Here is a 17735-nt window from a genome sequence, read left to right as displayed (position 1 = left end):
CAACTCCCTTCCGCCAAGGGTAATATTCGTGCCTCTGTCTTACTTTTTTTGATTGAGGAGGAAGAGGTTACAGTCCAAAAATCTGTATGAAGACTTTTTTGGTTAATGTATGTGTAATATGGAGTAATAAATTTTAAAAGGGACAATGCAGATTTTCTTTGTTTGTGTGTCTCGCTCGCGCTCTCTCTCATGCGCACACACACAGGAACTACCTTCTTTGGCCTCCTTATCTCGAGAGACAATGGGTAAGCGCCTGGAGGTGGTCAGTGGTTTGTGAAGCAGCGCCTGGAGTGGCTATAAAGGCCAATTCTAGAGTGACAGGCTCTTCCACAGATGCAGAGAAATTTGTTTGTCGGGGCCGTTACACAGTTGGCTCTCCCCTTGCGCCTCTGTCTTTTTTCCTGCCAACTACTAAGTCTCTTCGACTCGCCACACTTTAGCCCTGCCTTTATGGCTGCCCGCCCGCTCTGGCGGACGCTGCCAACTGACTCCCACGACTTGTGATCAATGTCACAGGATTTCATGTCGCGTTTGCAGACGTCTTTAAAGCGGAGACATGGACGGCCGGTGGGTCTGATACCAGTGGCGAGCTCGCTGTACAATGTGTCTTTGGGGATCCTGCCATCTTCTATGCGGCTCACATGGCCAAGCCATCTCAAGCGCCGCTGACTCAGTAGTGTGTATAAGCTGGGGATGTTGGCCGCCTCGAGGACTTCTGTGTTGGAGATACGGTCCTGCCACCTGATGCCAAGTATTCTCCGGAGGCAGCGAAGATGGAATGAATTGAGACGTCGCTCTTGGCTGACATACGTTGTCCAGGCCTCGCTGCCATAGAGCAAGGTACTGAGGACACAGGCCTGATACACTCGGACTTTTGTGTTCCGTGTCAGTGCGCCATTTTCCCACACTCTCTTGGCCAGTCTGGACATAGCAGTGGAAGCCTTACCCATGCGCTTGTTGATTTCTGCATCTAGAGACAGGTTACTGGTGATAGTTGAGCCTAGGTAGGTGAACACAGGAACTAATAGTATAGCTAAGATGCAGGTCTTCTAACACATGCCTCATACTTCCCTAAAACTCATATTTAGCTAACTGCTTCTCTCGTGGTTTTTCATTCTTTCCTTTTTAACCCTCACTTTTTTTGTTGCTTTTTCTTTCTTCCCATCAGTTTCTCTTTCATTATTCAGTATGCTGAACTCTAACACTTTGTTACACTGCAGCTTTTTTAACCATATCAATATCTGTTTCACTGGTATCTTCAAATTACAGTATTTTGTGTTCTAAAAGCATAGCTGGGAGGTACTTTTAAATTACATCAGTAGTTCACGACCTGACATACTCGTTCTTTGTTGTTTTTCATTTGTCACATTAAGTAGTTCAAAGGAACAGTAAGTATTGCCTGGCAAGATTGCTTTACCATGCGAAATAGTCATGACCCATTTTTATCAAGAGTAATTACACAGAAATGTAATGGAATCATTTTTTGCTTGGTAAATGAATTCCTGATGGGATCCCAAATAAGTGTTTCTTTATAGCATACTGCTCAGATTTTTCAGTGCTAATTCCTTGCTAAGCTTTTAAATTCAGATTGCATATGTTGTACAGTAATAGCATTCTTATTTAAACCAGGAAAGTGTGTGAAAAACCTTTCTTTATTTGCAGGCACACAAGATGTAAGCAGCAACATATTTGCATACTATAGTGGTCAGAAAAATAATGCCCATTTTCCTCTATCCCTGTCACCCCCACTCGATATCAAAAATAAAATTTTGTAACACTAATGAAGGTTCCCTTTAACTCTGTAAAATATCTTACCAGCTGCGATCAGGTTTTGCAACTTCTCTCCGCAATTTTTTGCCAGTTGTTTCCCGTCTAGCTAGGAAAAGCAGTCTTGCTGTACTATAACGTCCTTCCCTTTTATTTTTAAAGTCAGATGCTGGTGGTGCTGAACTTCACTGTGGAATGCAGACACCCTATTGCTCTATAATGTGGGAACAGACTCTTCGTATTTACTTCCATAATCCATTCTTAGACTTATGTTTTTGTAGGTCAGTAATATCATCAGTTCCCTGATCGTGGCGTGCAGCTGTTAAGATGGGAGTTCCAGAATTTTGACCCAGTGATGGTGAAGGAGCGATGATGTCGTTCCAAGTCAGGATGGTGTGTGCCTTGAAGGGGAACTTGCAGGTGGTGGTGTTCCCATGCATCTGCTAGCCTTGTTCGTCTAGGTAGTAGAGGTTACGGGTTTGGAAGGTGTTGTCGAAGGAGCCTCGGTGAATTGCTGCAGTGCAGCTTGTAGATGGTACACACTGCTGCAACTGTGTGTTGGTGGTGAAGGTAGTGAATGTTGAAGGTGGTGGATGGGGTGTCAATCAAACGGGCTGCTTTGTCCTGGATGGTGTTGAGCTTCTTGAATGTGTTGGAGCTGCACTCATCTAGGCAAGTGGAAAGTATTCCATCACACTCTTGACGTGCCTTGTAGATGGTGGACAGGCTTTGGGGAGTCAGGACGTGAGTTACTCGCCACAGAATTCCCAGTTTCTGACCTGCCCTTGTAGGTACAGTACTTGTATGGTTGCTCCGGTTCAGTTTCTGGTTAATGGTAACCCCCAGAATGTTGGTAGTGGGGGATTCGGTGATGGCAGTGCCACTGAATGTCAAGGGAGCATGGTTGGATTCGCTCTTGTTGGAGATGGTCTTTGCCTGGCACTTATGTGGCGCAAATGTTACTTGCCATTTATCAGCCCAAGCCTGGATGTTGTCCAGGTGTTGCTGCATCTGGACACGGACTGGCTCAGTATCTGAGGAGTTGCAATGGTGCGGAACATTGTGCAATCATCAGTGAACATCACAACTTCTGATCTTATGACGGGGAGAAGGTCATTGATGAAGCAGCTGAAGGTAATTGGGCATAGGACACTACCCTGAGGAACCCCTGCAGTGATGTCCTGGGTTTCAGATGATTGGCTTCCAACAGCCACAACCATCTTCCTTTGTATTAGGTATGAATCAAACAAGAGGAGGGTTTCCCCCTGATTCCCATTGACTCCAGTTTTGCTAGGGCTCCTTGATTTTACACTCTGTCAAATGTTGCCTTGATGTCAAAGGCAGTCACTCTCACCTCATCTCTTGAGTTCAGCTGCTTTGTCTACATTTGGACCAAGGCTGTAATGAGGTCAGGAGCTGAGTGGCCCTAGTGGAACCCAAGTGGGCATCAATGAGCCTTGTGAATTGTTTATGGTCATAGAATATGAAAGTCTAACAGGGAACTGTCTTCTCTTGAATTGAAAAGGCAGGTTTACATCTGATTGGCTCAATATTATTCGACGAATCAACACTCTTATTTCCTTGAAATCTGCATGTTATAATTTCAAATTCTATCATTGAAGAAAACCGCTTCCTAACAACCAGTCTTGTTCCATGATAAAGTCTTTATTTAGGATTCAAGTTTCGTAGCAACGTTATAACTGCTCCTTCCTTGAGTCTAAGTTTGTGCGGTGGCATACCCATTGGGTTTAGACTATGTCGAAATTCTAGAGGGTATAGACTGTTAGTATCTTCATCTATAGAATCAACATTGATGTACTCTTTTAATTCACCTGCCAGCTTTCCATCCAAATCTAGTGAATCTTCATTTTTAGCACAAAGAATAGCCATTTTGCCACACTTAACCAATTCCATAATCTCATCCACCCCTCCCAAACCATCCCATCCCATGCCATTCCATGCTTCCCATGCCAGCCCCATCACACCACATTTCCATTTTGACCCTGCCCCCACTACCACCCCTCCAACCCAGCCAACCCTCTCGGTTGACACTATGAAAATCATCTAATTAAAATTCAATAGGATCATTTGTACCCGAACTAAACAGAAGGCAGCACTGACTCAAAGTGGAACTGAATCTCTTCTAAACATGGAGGGGATACCTTCCCTCATCAGTCCTGCTGCAATCCTGGCTCCTGACCGGCTGTTGCAGGGGTACTGACTGAGCCAGCTGTCATTGCTGAGGTGTTTCTAGGTAATGCTCACACATACTCGTCTCCCAACTACTGTACGTTAATACCACCGGAGAGAGGTGGGAGGAAAGGATGAATCCTGGTGCTTCTCGCTGATTTTTTTCCCCCACACTTATTTCCCCAGCCAGCTTTTTATTTTTTAAAAAAAGCAACTGACCTTCATAACTGTCAGGGAGAATCTGCACCGCTTGACACACACACAAACTCCATCTTTGCATGTGGACAGCGACACACCAACCATTGGCTGCCACATGTGAATCATGCACTCCAGTGCTCCACACGCCCCACAGCCCTCCATGGGTGCCAGGCTCTGCCCACCAAATCAACCCCCAACAGCCGCGCTCCTAAAACTGACCAATCAAAACAGTCCAAACAGGCTAAAACTGAGTAGTAGTAGTATTATAAATGATAGAAATTTAGAAAAGACATGGGCCCAAAGAGCGGGCTAGTGGTGGAGGTGGGGGCGGGCGGGGGGGGGGCGTAAAATGGTGTGGGAGGCTCGGGGTGGTCCTTCCTGACCTCCTCCCACCTCCCCCAATTTAAGCAGGGCGGTGGCGAGAAACTGTCTGCTTGCCCAAGCCAATCAAGGCCCTTAGGTGGCCAATTAACAACTACTTAAGGGCCTCCCCCTGCCGCCACAGGGATTTTATGGTTGGCAGGCGGGCAGCCGAGGCTTCAGAAAAACCGCCTGATAAAAGTAGGCGGTCTTCTGATGGCCTTTGTGGGGGGGGGGGGCGGGGGGAGTGCCTCCTGATGGGACACCCTGTGCCCGATGGAGGGCCTGCACAATCGCTCCCGGCAAGGCCCCAAAAACTTACCTATTTTCCGGTGCTCATCGACATCTCCATTCTTCAGCTGGGGTTGCAGTCCCAGCAGTGGCCACCGCTCCCGGTGGCTCTGCTGGGACTGAGACCTGCCGGCCCGCTGATTGTTCCATTAGTTGGGACTAAGTTCCATTAGTTGGGACTTCCTGCCTCAATGAAGTGGAAGACGCACCTAAGACCAATTAAGGGCCTGGGGATTGTAAAATCCGGTCTAGAACCCCAGGCCCGGCGGAGGCGGGATTGCCACTTACTTTTCGGTTGGTGGATGGCTCCCCTCCACCCACCGTAAAATTCTGGCCAAAGATCCTTAAAATAAAATGCACTAAAATTTCCTGTCTCTATAATCCTGTCAGAGGTTGATGTGTTTTGCTGTTTAAATATCTTTCTGTAAATTTTGTTTATATCTATGCAATTTAACATATATAGTGGAAAGAGAGCAATATAATCTGGCAGTAAAATTTTAATGTGCAGCAGCAGTAGCTTTGCGTACTTCGTGCTACTCGGGTGTCAGACTCTAAGTGGTATGATGGTGGAGCTGTGCTGGTAACACACAGCCTTCGACACTTTGTTGCGCTGTGCATTCAGTTGGCAAGCCCAAGTTGATAGGGGAGCAGAAAAAAAGCCAGAGCAAGATACATGAGACCTTCAACTCAACCATCTTTTCAGACTTGCCCAGTAAATTTCCTGGGAGGTAGGAAGGATCAGGGCAACATAGCTTTTCCAAATTCTGGAGGAAGAAAGGGAATAGGGCTTACTGGGGTAAGAATAGGAATATTTAAAAACCTATTAAAAGGAGGAGATCAAAGGGACAAAGTGAGACCATTTAAAAAAAAAAATAGCTGCAGATATAAACTCAACTAAGAATTCTTTTCGTACTTCTACAAAATGTGGATAGTCAGAAGTAATGACAAACATCAAAGATACAAATGGGCTCAAACTGAGAATGAGCACAAGGTATCAAATATTCTGAAAGATTACCTCCTCTAAGTAATTACTTGTGACCAACATGCCTTCCCTAAACATAGGTAACCTAAGACGTAGCATAAATGAGATGGAAGTTTTATACTCAGTAAAAACACTCACAACAAATTGGCAAGTATTTATCCATCCCTGCTAAAGGAGATTAGGAAGCAGATTTTTGAGGTATTGCCAATTATTATGAGGAAATCCCCAGACATTGGGAAGGGAGTGGAAAAGTTTAGTGGAAAGGCTAATGTGTTGTCCATATGCAAAAAGCATTACAACTTAGACATTAGCAACAATAGACCCATTGGTCTTGCTTCAATCCCACTTAAAATAATGGAATTGATTATCAGGACTAAACTTGACGATTGGCTGTGCAATGACAGCAGTCAGGATGGATTCGGAATGGGAAGATCCTGCTCGACAAAGCTCCTTGAATTCTTTGAAAAACTGACATTCCAAGTGCACTGCGGTATGACTCAATGATGTGTTGTACCTAGATTTCCTGAAGGTACTTCAAGTTCAGCCCTAAGTGCAATTAGGGTAGCTCAAAACTGTGGAATTCAAGGAAAGTCTCATGCACAAGAAATTGGCTGAAGGGTAGAAAATAATAGGTGATTGTTATGTGAGTTATGTTTGCATGGGGAGAAATGCTGATTGGAGATAACCTAGGGGTTGGTGTTGAGACTTCTGTTTCTAATTTACATTAATGACTTACACACTCTCGGTGAAAATTGGTCAAATTTGCAGATGACACCAAACCAAAAGGGGCAGTGGAATTGGAGGAGGCTGCTCAGAAATGATAGAATGATCTGGGCAATAGCAGATGAAATTGGTATAAAGTGTTGCAAAGAAGATGTTAAAATGAGAGCCATCTCTACTTCGTGAATGATTTTTAAATAGTTAAAGTTAAAACAGCTTTAGCAGTTAACTTAACATGTCCAAACAAAGTAGGACAGAAAATCAACAAAGCCATTAGAATGTTGAACTGCATAGCAAAAACAGTAGAATACAAGTCAGAGAAAGTCATAATCAAACTTTTCAAAGGCACTATACAAACACAAGTTGTTGTTGTTGAACTGGCTGTAGGATGTACGGAGCCTCATGGCTTTGATAAAGGAATTGTAATTTCTGTAATAAATTTCACAGGGTCCAAAGTTGAGCTGGCTGCTCCTCAGTACTTGATATTAACTCTTTCTCGGTGGTGTATGTTGATCCTTTCAACCTCTTTTTTGTTTAGCAAAAAGTGTCTTATATGGTTGGATTCTGAAGAAATTAGAGCTTATGATTAAGATATTCTAGAAAACATCGGTATTTGTCTCCATTCAGACCATACACCAAAGCTAAAGGGGGCCGGGGTGTGGTTCTGTGGTTTAATGTAGTGCCTGCCCTTTACTGTGATAACTTCTTCTGCAAGGGAAGCAGGCACTCTGGTATCCCCGAGTCAAAATCTGGATAGACACAAAATGAAATTCTGAGTGACTGCCTTTCCACCATCATCATGTGGCATCTGGGATCTCTACTAAGTAGGGCTAGCAGCAAAGACAAAATCAGAAAATGTAAAATGGAGGCTGTAGCCCATTCCTGAGAAAGGAGGAATTGAATTTGTGAAGCTTGTGTGGGATTTAGTGTTCTCACTTTGAACTGCTGAGCCGTTTTTCTGCAAATGGAGGTCCCTTGGCCACCAGTGCAAGCCATTATGCTTTAGTTTTCTTTTCAATGTATTTTTTTCTTGTAGGTTGATTTTTGGTGAAAACTCACTCTATTGAAGTAAGAGTGCGATGATATGATGTGTTGTTGGCCTTGGTACTACCTTCACCTCAAGTAAGAAGATTGTACATTCAAGCCCCATTCCAGAGACTTGAGTACATAATCTGGTGCACTGAAATGCCAGTCTAATCAGGGAGTGCCGCACTATTGGAGGTGTTGTTTTTCAGATAAAAGGTTAAACCAAGGCCCTTGTGCCCTCTTCGGTGGATGCAATGGATCCCATGGCATGAGTTGAAGAAGATCAAGAGACTTCTTCCAGTGTCCTTTCCAATATTTGTGTCTCAACCCAATGCCTCTAAATCAGATTATCTGGTCTTTGTTCTCATAGCTGTAGGAGATTCTTGTGTGCAAATTAGCTGCCACATTTGCCTGCACTATGGCAGTGACTATATTTTAACGGCATTCATTGGTTGTGAAGCATTTTGGGACATTCTGTAGATGAGCTATTTAACTGCAAAGTATTTTATCCACTTTTGAAACCCAGTTTTAACATCGAGCACCTCTAGGCAGGTACAGCAATTGCCACATACAGAGCAAAGCCATCTATACCCCAGCATTGTCTCTTGAGCTCGCCTTTTAAAAGCAGACGGCTACTGTATAACTGTTTTTTGTTTCACTTTCCAACGCTAACCATTTTAAGGCCTATCTGAGTATAATTGCCAATTTTTGTTGTATTTCTGTATCCATCAGGGCTCAAACATTTGCTTTTATAGCACACAGAGAAGAAGAACCTTTAGTTGCAGCACTCTGGACCAAATTCAAAACTCGATCTCCAGCAGACAAAGAACAAACAGTACGCTAATGTGCTTCACTACCATGTCCATAAGGATGAGTTTGTGATTTTTAAAAGTGAAAAAGGAGACTGTTTGTGACATCTCCTGATCAATCCTTTGATTTCAGGCAAGTAATATTTACAGAGTTGATAAAATTATATCCCAGTCATTTTGCCTCTGGAAAGAACTGGATTTGGATATGGCTTGGGAACAACTGCTTTCTAAATTTTTAAGCATGACTTGGGCTTAACTTAAATCAGACATACTGTTGGTGCAAACTGGACTGTTAAAGGCGATGACACTTCTGTTAACAGCTGAGGGAAAGCTATGCTGCTTCTGTATTTGAACTGCAGGATCAGAATTTAGATTTGCTGTCACAAAGTATAATTATGTTTGTGCATATGAAGAAATGAAGTAGCAAGTGCAGCTTTACTTACAGGTTTTCCCTGTTGACAGAGATGGAAGAATGAGTTGCACTACTTAGCACATTAGTATTATTAATGTGCTTATTATGCACAATACGAATCTACAGGGATCATAGGCGCTGTCTTACCTGTGTATTTTAAGAAGTGTATAACACTTTTGGGGACTGAATAGCTTTATTGTGTGGTTAGGCATGATTTACCAAGTGAAGCAAATCAAAATGAAACCCATGTCTGGTTTATGTACCTGGCTAGACATTACCAATTAAAGACATAGTTAAAGTAGTTATAATGCAGGGTTTCCTAAACCCTAGGCTGGGAAATTTCTCTTGCCCAGCAGGTTGTGACAAATAATTGTAGTACCTAGACTGTTGACCCTTATCCTGTAGCTTAAACTGGATCATATGGTGACCATACTAACAGTAACCTTTGTAGAAAAAATATCTCTATGCCAATCATGGTCTGCACTATAATGCTGTGTGTATAAAGTACATATGTTCATGAATCCTATGCAGTGACGTTCTTGATTGCTGTTCAGATTCAACTTGTGTGAATGTGGCCATTTTTATGCTTTACTTGAAGGTTACTTTTAGCTACTACGCATGGATGGTTTAATTAGCTTCATTTAAGTGATCTTATTTTGCTTGTTGGCGTATGTATCCTACCATTAAAATATATAATGACATGTCTGTGTAGAAACCTTTGGAGAAGAGGATAGATATGCATTGCCTGTTTTGATTCCAAGAAAATTTAAACCCAAGAAACTTTGGTCCAGTGTGACAATAAGCAGTGTGTATTTTTGCTATTTGGAAGCCAGGTGACTATTTGAGCATCCACAAAAAGAAATAATGGTCCAGTGTTAATGCAATGGAGCTGTGGAACTCACATTTCTTTTATGCTTGAAGGATCTCCATTTCCAAACCTGCTGAGGTCATGCAGGTTACACAAGCCTTTTTTTAATGCTTTCTAGGATAGATATGGGGTCTTGGTAAAGTACTGTGTTGTGTAGGTGCCATGCAATAACAGTACACTCTTGTACAGGCTATCAGCATTTGGCAGTACAACACTGGTCCAAAAAGTTGGGTGTCAAAAATGACTTTATCCCCTTATTCCTAGGGGCAGTGATTGTTAATAGGGTATAACTCCATACCTTCCTGTATGTTGGTCAAATGTTAATTCTTTGTGTGTGAGCTTACTTGGAAAATGCCAGCAGATAATTAAACTCTGGAGAGCATCTTAAGCCCACTTTCATCAACAAAATCATTAAATATCGTACAAACATTCAAAAAGGACAGGACAGGAAAGAGCATCTGGTATATCAAGCCTTCCCCAAACCACGATGGCTAAATGCTTCATCCCTGTACCATCACCTCATGCCCAGATTCACAAAAATGCGATCTCTAGGGAGAGGCAAAAACACAGAAAAAGCCAGACAATAAGGGAAAAAATACTCTTATGAAATTCCTTTCTAACCTCCTCTGACAATCAGATCACATGGACCAAGTATTGGCTGTAAGGATACTTACCTTCTATATGATGTGATCTCTTCCTCAGTCAGGAACTAGGCATGCAGAGAGTCAAGACCTACCGCACCAGCTGGCAATGTATTCCACAGGCTCACAATTCTCTCGGAAAAGAAGGACCACCTAATATCCAGTCTGTTCCTACTCTTAAGTAGTGCAAACTTGTGTCTCTGGTCCTCTCCAATCTGTTAAACTGGAGTGATCTATCAGTAGTGATGCTATCCAGCCTTTAATTATTTTATAGACCTCTATCAGATCAGCTCTAAATCTACACTGCTCCAAAGTAAATAAAACAATGATCCGTGAGCCCATCTGAGTAGCAGAGTTTCTTTAAGCTGGGAATCATTTCTGTATCGCTTCTCTGGACCTTTTTATCATATCAATGTGGGGGGGACCAAAACTGGACACGCTACTCTAGATGTGGTCTGACCAGTGACCTTTTTAAAGTGTTTATTCATAGAATGGTTACAGCACGAAGGAGGTCATTCAGCCCATTGAGCCTGTGCCAGCCCTTCCCTTTCCCTGTAACCCTGCAAATTTTTGCCCCTCAGGTGCTTATCCAATGCCCTTTTGAAGGCCACGATTGAATCTGCCTCCACTACCCTTTTCAGGCAGTGCGTTCCAGATCGTAACCACTCGCTGCATAAAAATGTTTTTCCTCGTGTTTATCTTTGGTTCTTTTGCCAATCACTTTAAATCTATGCCATCTGATTCTTGATCCTTTCACTAAGGGAAACATTTCTCTCTTTACTCTTTCTAGACTCCTCATGATTTTGAACACCTCTATCAAATCTCCTCTCAGCCTTCTCTGAGGAGAACAACCCAGCTTATAAGTTCATATGAACTAGGAGCAGGAGTAGGCAATTCAGCCCCTGGAGCCTGCTCCGCCATTCAATACAATCATGGCTGATCAGCTTCTACAGTCTGTCCTCATAACTGAAGTCCCTCGTCCATGCAACCAGACTCATAAATCCTTATTGCACCCTCTAAAGCCTTCACATGCTTCCAAAAGTGCAGTGCCCAGAATTGGACACCATACTGCAGGTGAGGCAGAACCAGTGTTTTTTAAGTTCCTTATGTACTCCTATCTATCTATCTATCTATCTATCTATCTATCTATCTATTTTTTATATATATATATATATATATATATATATATATATATATACATACAGGATTGTAACCACTTTCTCAACATACCCTGCCACCTTCAACGATTTGTGCACATGTATTCCTAAGATCTCTGTTCCTGCATCCCCTTTAGCATTATACCCTTTAGTTTATGTTGCCTCTCCTCTTTCTTTCGACCAAAATTTATCACTTTGCACCTCTCTGCATTAAATTTCATCTACCACTTGTCCACCCATTCCACCAGCCTGCCTATGTCCTCTTGAAGTCTAGCACTGTCCTCCTCACAGTTCACTATTGTTACGCCAGTGTGCTTTGTTGAATGATAATTTTCTTTAATCCACTGACAGGAGATTGGAATTTATATATTTGCAACATTGCATCCTACATTGCAAAGGACTGTGAGGAGGGAGATGAAATGGCTGCATTTTCCAGCAAGAACTGAGGCCCAAGAAGTTTAAAGGAACACCTTTCAGCAAGCAGAGAAATACTGCTAACTGCTATGTTTGAGTGACTGTCACAAGCCCCTCCCCATCTGTGGTTTTTTAGCTGGTGTTTCCTCTTCAGTAGAGGAGAAGCAACTGGACTCTGACATGCGCAGACCCCACGTGGGGGTCTCTCTCCTCTCCCCTCTTTCCTCTTTTTTTTCTCTCTTTTTTGTCTCTCTCTCGTTTTCTCTCTCTCTCTCTCTCTCCTCTTTTTTCTCTCTTCTCTCTCTCTCCTCTTTTTTCTCTCTTCTCTCTCTCTCCTCCTTTTTCTCTCTCTCTCTCTCCTCCTTTTTCTCTCTCTCTCTCTCCTCCTTTTTCTCTCTCTCTCTCTCTCTCCTCCTTTTTCTCTCTCTCTCTCTCTTCTCCTTTTTCTCTCTCTCTCTCTCTCCTTTTTCTCTCTCTCTCTCTCTCCTCCTTTTTCTCTCTCTCTCTCTCTCCTCCTTTTTCTCTCTCTCTCTCTCCTCCTTTTTCTCTCTCTCTCTCTCTCCTTTTCTCTCTCTCTCTCTCTCCTTTTTCTCTCTCTCTCTCCTCCTTTTTCTCTCTCTCTCTCTCCTCCTTTTTCTCTCTCTCTCTCTCTCTCTCCTCCTTTTTCTCTCTCTCTCTCTCTCTCTCCTCCTTTTTCTCTCTCTCTCTCTCTCCTCCTTTTTCTCTCTCTCTCTCCTCCTTTTTCTCTCTCTCTCTCTCTCTCTCCTCCATTTTCTCTCTCTCTCTCTCCTCCTTTTTCTCTCTCTCTCTCTCCTCCTTTTTCTCTCTCTCTCTCTCCTCCTTTTTCTCTCTCTCTCTCTCCTCCTTTTTCTCTCTCTCTCTCTCCTCCTTTTTCTCTCTCTCTCTCTCCTCCTTTTTCTCTCTCTCTCTCCTCCTTTTTCTCTCTCTCTCTCCTCCTTTTTCTCTCTCTCTCTCTCCTCCTTTTTCTCTCTCTCTCTCTCTCCTCCTTTTTTCTCTCTCTCTCTCCTCCTTTTTTCTCTCTCTCTCTCCTCCTTTTTTCTCTCTCTCTCTCCTCCTTTTTTCTCTCTCTCTCTCTCCTCCTTTTTTTTCTCTCTCTCTCTCCTCCTTTTTTTCTCTCTCTCTCTCCTCCTTTTTTTCTCTCTCTCTCTCTCCTTTTTCTCTCTCTCTCTCTCCTTTTTCTCTCTCTCTCTCTCCTTTTTTTCTCTCTCTCTCTCCTTTTTTTCTCTCTCTCTCTCCTTTTTTTCTCTCTCTCTCTCCTTTTTTTCTCTCTCTCCTTTTTTTCTCTCTCTCCTTTTTTTCTCTCTCTCTCTCCTTTTTCTCTCTCTCTCTCTCCTCCTTTTTCTCTCTCTCTCTCTCCTCCTTTTTCTCTCTCTCTCTCTCCTCCTTTTTCTCTCTCTCTCTCCTTTTTTTTTTCTCTCTCTCCTTTTTTTCTCTCTCCTCCTTTTTCTCTCTCTCTCTCTCTCTCCTCCTTTTTCTCTCTCTCTCTCCTCCTTTTTCTCTCTCTCTCTCCTCCTTTTTCTCTCTCTCTCTCCTCCTTTTTCTCTCTCTCTCCTCCTTTTTCTCTCTCTCTCTCTCCTCCTTTTTTCTCTCTCTCTCTCCTCCTTTTTTCTCTCCTCCTTTTTTCTCTCTCTCTCTCTCTCCCTTTTTTCTCTCTCTCTCTCTCCTCCTTTTTTCTCTCTCTCTCTCTCCTCCTTTTTTCTCTCTCTCTCTCCTCCTTTTTTCTCTCTCTCTCTCTCCTCCTTTTTTCTCTCCTCCTTTTTTCTCTCTCTCTCTCTCTCCCTTTTTTCTCTCTCTCTCTCTCTCCTCCTTTTTTCTCTCTCTCTCTCCTTTTTCTCTCTCTCTCTCTCTCTCCTCCTTTTTTCTCTCTCTCTCTCCTCCTTTTTCTCTCTCTCTCTCTCCTCCTTTTTCTCTCTCTCTCTCTCCTCCTTTTTCTCTCTCTCTCTCTCCTCCTTTTTCTCTCTCTCTCTCTCCTCCTTTTTCTCTCTCTCTCTCTCCTCCTTTTTCTCTCTCTCTCTCTCCTTTTTCTCTCTCTCTCTCCTCCTTTTTCTCTCTCTCTCTCCTCCTTTTTCTCTCTCTCTCTCTCCTCCTTTTTCTCTCTCTCTCTCTCTCCTCCTTTTTCTCTCTCTCTCTCTCTCCTCCTTTTTTCTCTCTCTCTCTCCTTTTTTCTCTCTCTCTCTCTCCTTTTTTCTCTCTCTCTCTCTCCTTTTTTTTCTCTCTCTCTCTCCTCCCTTTTTTTCTCTCTCTCTCCTCCTTTTTCTCTCTCTCTCTCTCCTTTTTCTCTCTCTCTCTCTCCTTTTTTTCTCTCTCTCCTTTTTTTCTCTCTCTCTCTCCTTTTTTTCTCTCTCTCCTTTTTCTCTCTCTCTCTCTCCTCCTTTTTCTCTCTCTCTCTCTCCTCCTTTTTCTCTCTCTCTCTCTCCTTTTTTTTCTCTCTCTTCTCCTTTTTTTCTCTCTCTCCTCCTTTTTCTCTCTCTCTCTCCTCCTTTTTCTCTCTCTCTCTCCTCCTTTTTCTCTCTCTCTCTCCTCCTTTTTCTCTCTCTCTCTCCTCCTTTTTTCTCTCTCTCTCTCTCCTTTTTTCTCTCTCTCTCTCTCCTCCTTTTTTCTCTCTCTCTCTCTCCTCCTTTTTTCTCTCTCTCTCTCTCCTCCTTTTTTCTCTCTCTCTCTCTCCTCCTTTTTTCTCTCCTTTTTTCTCTCTCTCTCTCTCTCCCTTTTTTCTCTCTCTCTCTCTCTCTCCTTTTTTCTCTCTCTCTCTCCTTTTTCTCTCTCTCTCTCTCTCTCCTCCTTTTTTCTCTCTCTCCTCCTTTTTTCTCTCTCTCTCTCTCCTTTTTTCCCTCTCTCTCTCTCCTCCTTTTCTCTCTCTCTCTCTCTCTCTCTCTCTCCTCCTTTTTTCTCTCTCTCTCTCTCTCCTTTTTTCTCTCTCTCTCCTCCTTTTTTTCTCTCTCTCTCCTTTTTCTCTCTCTCTCTCTCTCTCCTCCTTTTTCTCTCTCTCTCTCTCCTCCTTTTTCTCTCTCTCTCTCCTCCTTTTTCTCTCTCTCTCTCTCCTCCTTTTTCTCTCTCTCTCTCTCCTCCTTTTTCTCTCTCTCTCTCTCCTCCTTTTTTCTCTCTCTCTCTCTCTCTCTCTCCTTTTTTCTCTCTCTCTCTCCTTTTTCTCTCTCTCTCTCTCTCTCCTCCTTTTTTTCTCTCTCTCTCTCCTTTTTTCCCTCTCTCTCTCTCCTCCTTTTCTCTCTCTCTCTCTCTCTCTCTCTCTCCTCCTTTTTTCTCTCTCTCTCTCTCTCCTTTTTTCTCTCTCTCTCCTCCTTTTTTTCTCTCTCTCTCCTTTTTCTCTCTCTCTCTCTCTCTCCTCCTTTTTCTCTCTCTCTCTCTCCTCCTTTTTCTCTCTCTCTCTCCTCCTTTTTCTCTCTCTCTCTCTCCTCCTTTTTCTCTCTCTCTCTCTCCTCCTTTTTCTCTCTCTCTCTCTCTCCTCCTTTTTTCTCTCTCTCTCTCTCTCTCTCTCCTTTTTTCTCTCTCTCTCTCCTTTTTCTCTCTCTCTCTCTCTCTCCTCCTTTTTTCTCTCTCTCTCTCTCCTTTTTTCCCTCTCTCTCTCTCCTCCTTTTCTCTCTCTCTCTCTCTCTCTCTCTCTCTCCTCCTTTTTTCTCTCTCTCTCTCTCTCCTTTTTTCTCTCTCTCTCTCCTTTTTTCTCTCTCTCTCCTCCTTTTTTTCTCTCTCTCTCCTTTTTCTCTCTCTCTCTCTCTCTCCTCCTTTTTCTCTCTCTCTCTCTCCTTTTTCTCTCTCTCTCTCCTCCTTTTTCTCTCTCTCTCTCTCCTCCTTTTTCTCTCTCTCTCTCTCCTCCTTTTTCTCTCTCTCTCTCTCCTCCTTTTTCTCTCTCTCTCTCCTTTTTCTCTCTCTCCTCCTTTTTTCTCTCTCTCCTCCTTTTTTCTCTCTCTCCTCCTTTTTTCTCTCTCTCTCCTTTTTTCTCTCTCTCTCTCTCCTCCTTTTTTCTCTCTCCTCCTTTTTTCTCTCTCTCTCTCTCCTTTTTTCTCTCTTTTTCTCTCTCCTCCTTTTTTCTCTCTCTCTCCTTTTTTCTCTCTCTCTCTCTCTCCTCCTTTTTTTCTCTCTCTCTCCTCCTTTTTTTCTCTCTCTCTCCTTTTTTCTCTCTCTCTCCTCCTTTTTTCTCTCTCTCTCCTCCTTTTTTCTCTCTCTCTCCTCCTTTTTTCTCTCTCTCTCCTCCTTTTTTCTCTCTCTCTCCTCCTTTTTTCTCTCTCTCTCCTCCTTTTTTCTCTCTCTCTCCTCCTTTTTTCTCTCTCTCTCTCCTCCTTTTTTCTCTCTCTCTCTCCTCCTTTTTTCTCTCTCTCTCTCCTCCTTTTTTCTCTCTCTCTCTCCTCCTTTTTTCTCTCTCTCTCTCCTCCTTTTTTCTCTCTCTCTCTCCTCCTTTTTTCTCTCTCTCTCTCCTCCTTTTTTCTCTCTCTCTCTCCTCCTTTTTTCTCTCTCTCTCTCCTCCTTTTTTCTCTCTCTCTCTCCTCCTTTTTTCTCTCTCTCTCTCCTCCTTTTTTCTCTCTCTCTCTCCTCCTTTTTTCTCTCTCTCTCTCCTCCTTTTTTCTCTCTCTCTCTCCTCCTTTTTTCTCTCTCTCTCTCCTCCTTTTTTCTCTCTCTCTCTCCTCCTTTTTTCTCTCTCTCTCTCCTCCTTTTTTCTCTCTCTCTCTCCTCCTTTTTTCTCTCTCTCCCCTCTCTCTTTCTCTCTCTCTCCCCTCTCTCTTTCTCTCTCTCTTTGTTGTCCCCCCCCTTTCTCTCTCTCTCTCTTCATCTCTTTCCCCCCCCCCCTCTCTCTCTCTTCGTTTCCCCCCTCTCTTTCACTCCCCCTCTTTGTCTATCTTCCACCCCCCTCTCTCTTGCCCCCCCCCCCCAACATCAAGTCACATGTAGAGCTGTCAGGATGCTAAGACTTCATGTCAGGAAAACCCATTCTTGATGGGCATTGGACTTAGCAATTTTGGTGGTTTTACTTTGAGCTTGCAGCTCGCTGCTTGAGACCCTCACTTAGAAAACAGGCCACAGTAGTGCAGGTCTTGTGCAGTGTAAAGGCTGCTGAAGTTGGTCGTTCTTCAAGACTAAAGCGTGGTGGTGAATATTTTCACCATGGTCGTCATCACAGTGAAACCAATTGTCCTTATCCACATCCACATACTCAAATTTTCCAATATAATTGATCAGAAACGGAGACTGAGAGAACCCAAGCCATTAGTCTCGCTTCAGTTGTCACTAAAACTACTAGAGTTTGTAATTACTAAGCACATGAAGGAACATCAGGGTCACTCGACGCTGATTTCTAAAAAGCAGGCAGTGTGTGACCAACCATATAGAATTCTTTTGAAGAAGCAACAGAGAGTAGATAAAGGAAATGCATTGGATGTTTATATGGATTTTCAAAACGCGTTTGGTAAGCTACAGCACAAGAAACCTGCAAAAATAATTATATATGGGAGTAAGGAGAATGTGGTCACAGGAACAGAAAAGTTGTTGGTGGTTAGAAACAAAGAAGAAGATGAAGCTAAAAGGAAGCTTCTTAGACTAGAAAGCTTTGGTGAGTGTTGTACCACAGAGCTCTATGTTGGGTCTGCTCTTATTTACATATAGATTATTTATGTATTTAGTATTCTCGACAAGAATTGAAGAACAGTATCAAAATTTACTGATACCAAAGTTTAGGGGATATGGAAGAATTACAAGAAGATATAGACTAGGAGGATGAGCAGGTAGTTGGCAATACAGTTCAATGTAGAGAAATTTGAAGTAATATATTTTGGAAGTAAGAATAGGGGTATTATGTACAATATCAGTAGTATGATTTTACATAGAATTACATAAAATTTACAGGACAGAAACAGCCTTTGGCCTATCTGGTCTAT

At 42.9% G+C, this 17735-nt stretch overlaps 2 protein-coding genes and 1 pseudogene across 4 annotated transcripts in view; 1 reads left to right on the top strand and 2 right to left on the bottom strand.

Annotated features, from left to right (window-relative positions):
• The window catches only part of LOC137376446 (tyrosine-protein phosphatase non-receptor type 14-like), a 268323-nt gene that overhangs the window by 28968 nt on the left and 221620 nt on the right, over positions 1 to 17735 (top strand). Inside the window, exon 2 of one of the 3 annotated variants that reach the window (XM_068045034.1) lies at positions 8267 to 8476. The exons of the other annotated variants lie outside the window; for them this stretch is intronic. The gene's annotated coding sequence lies outside the window, so the exon portion shown is untranslated. The remainder of the gene's footprint in view (positions 1 to 8266; positions 8477 to 17735) is intronic. 3 annotated transcript variants of the gene reach the window in all.
• On the bottom strand, positions 10138 to 14549 carry LOC137376718 (trichohyalin-like; the record flags this gene model as incomplete). Its single annotated transcript, XM_068045692.1, has 5 exons — positions 10138 to 10171; positions 10298 to 10332; positions 12120 to 13020; positions 13450 to 13875; positions 14413 to 14549. Coding segments are annotated over 5 exons (1533 nt in total), but the record flags the coding sequence as incomplete, so codon positions are not given.
• On the bottom strand, positions 14708 to 16113 carry LOC137376118 (trichohyalin-like; annotated as a pseudogene).

Source organism: Heterodontus francisci, chromosome 13, assembly GCF_036365525.1.
Source record: "Heterodontus francisci isolate sHetFra1 chromosome 13, sHetFra1.hap1, whole genome shotgun sequence".
NCBI classification, from domain to species: Eukaryota; Metazoa; Chordata; class Chondrichthyes; order Heterodontiformes; family Heterodontidae; genus Heterodontus; species Heterodontus francisci.
Note: the sequence above shows the minus strand (reverse complement) of the source record. Positions and strands in the feature narration are given on the sequence as shown.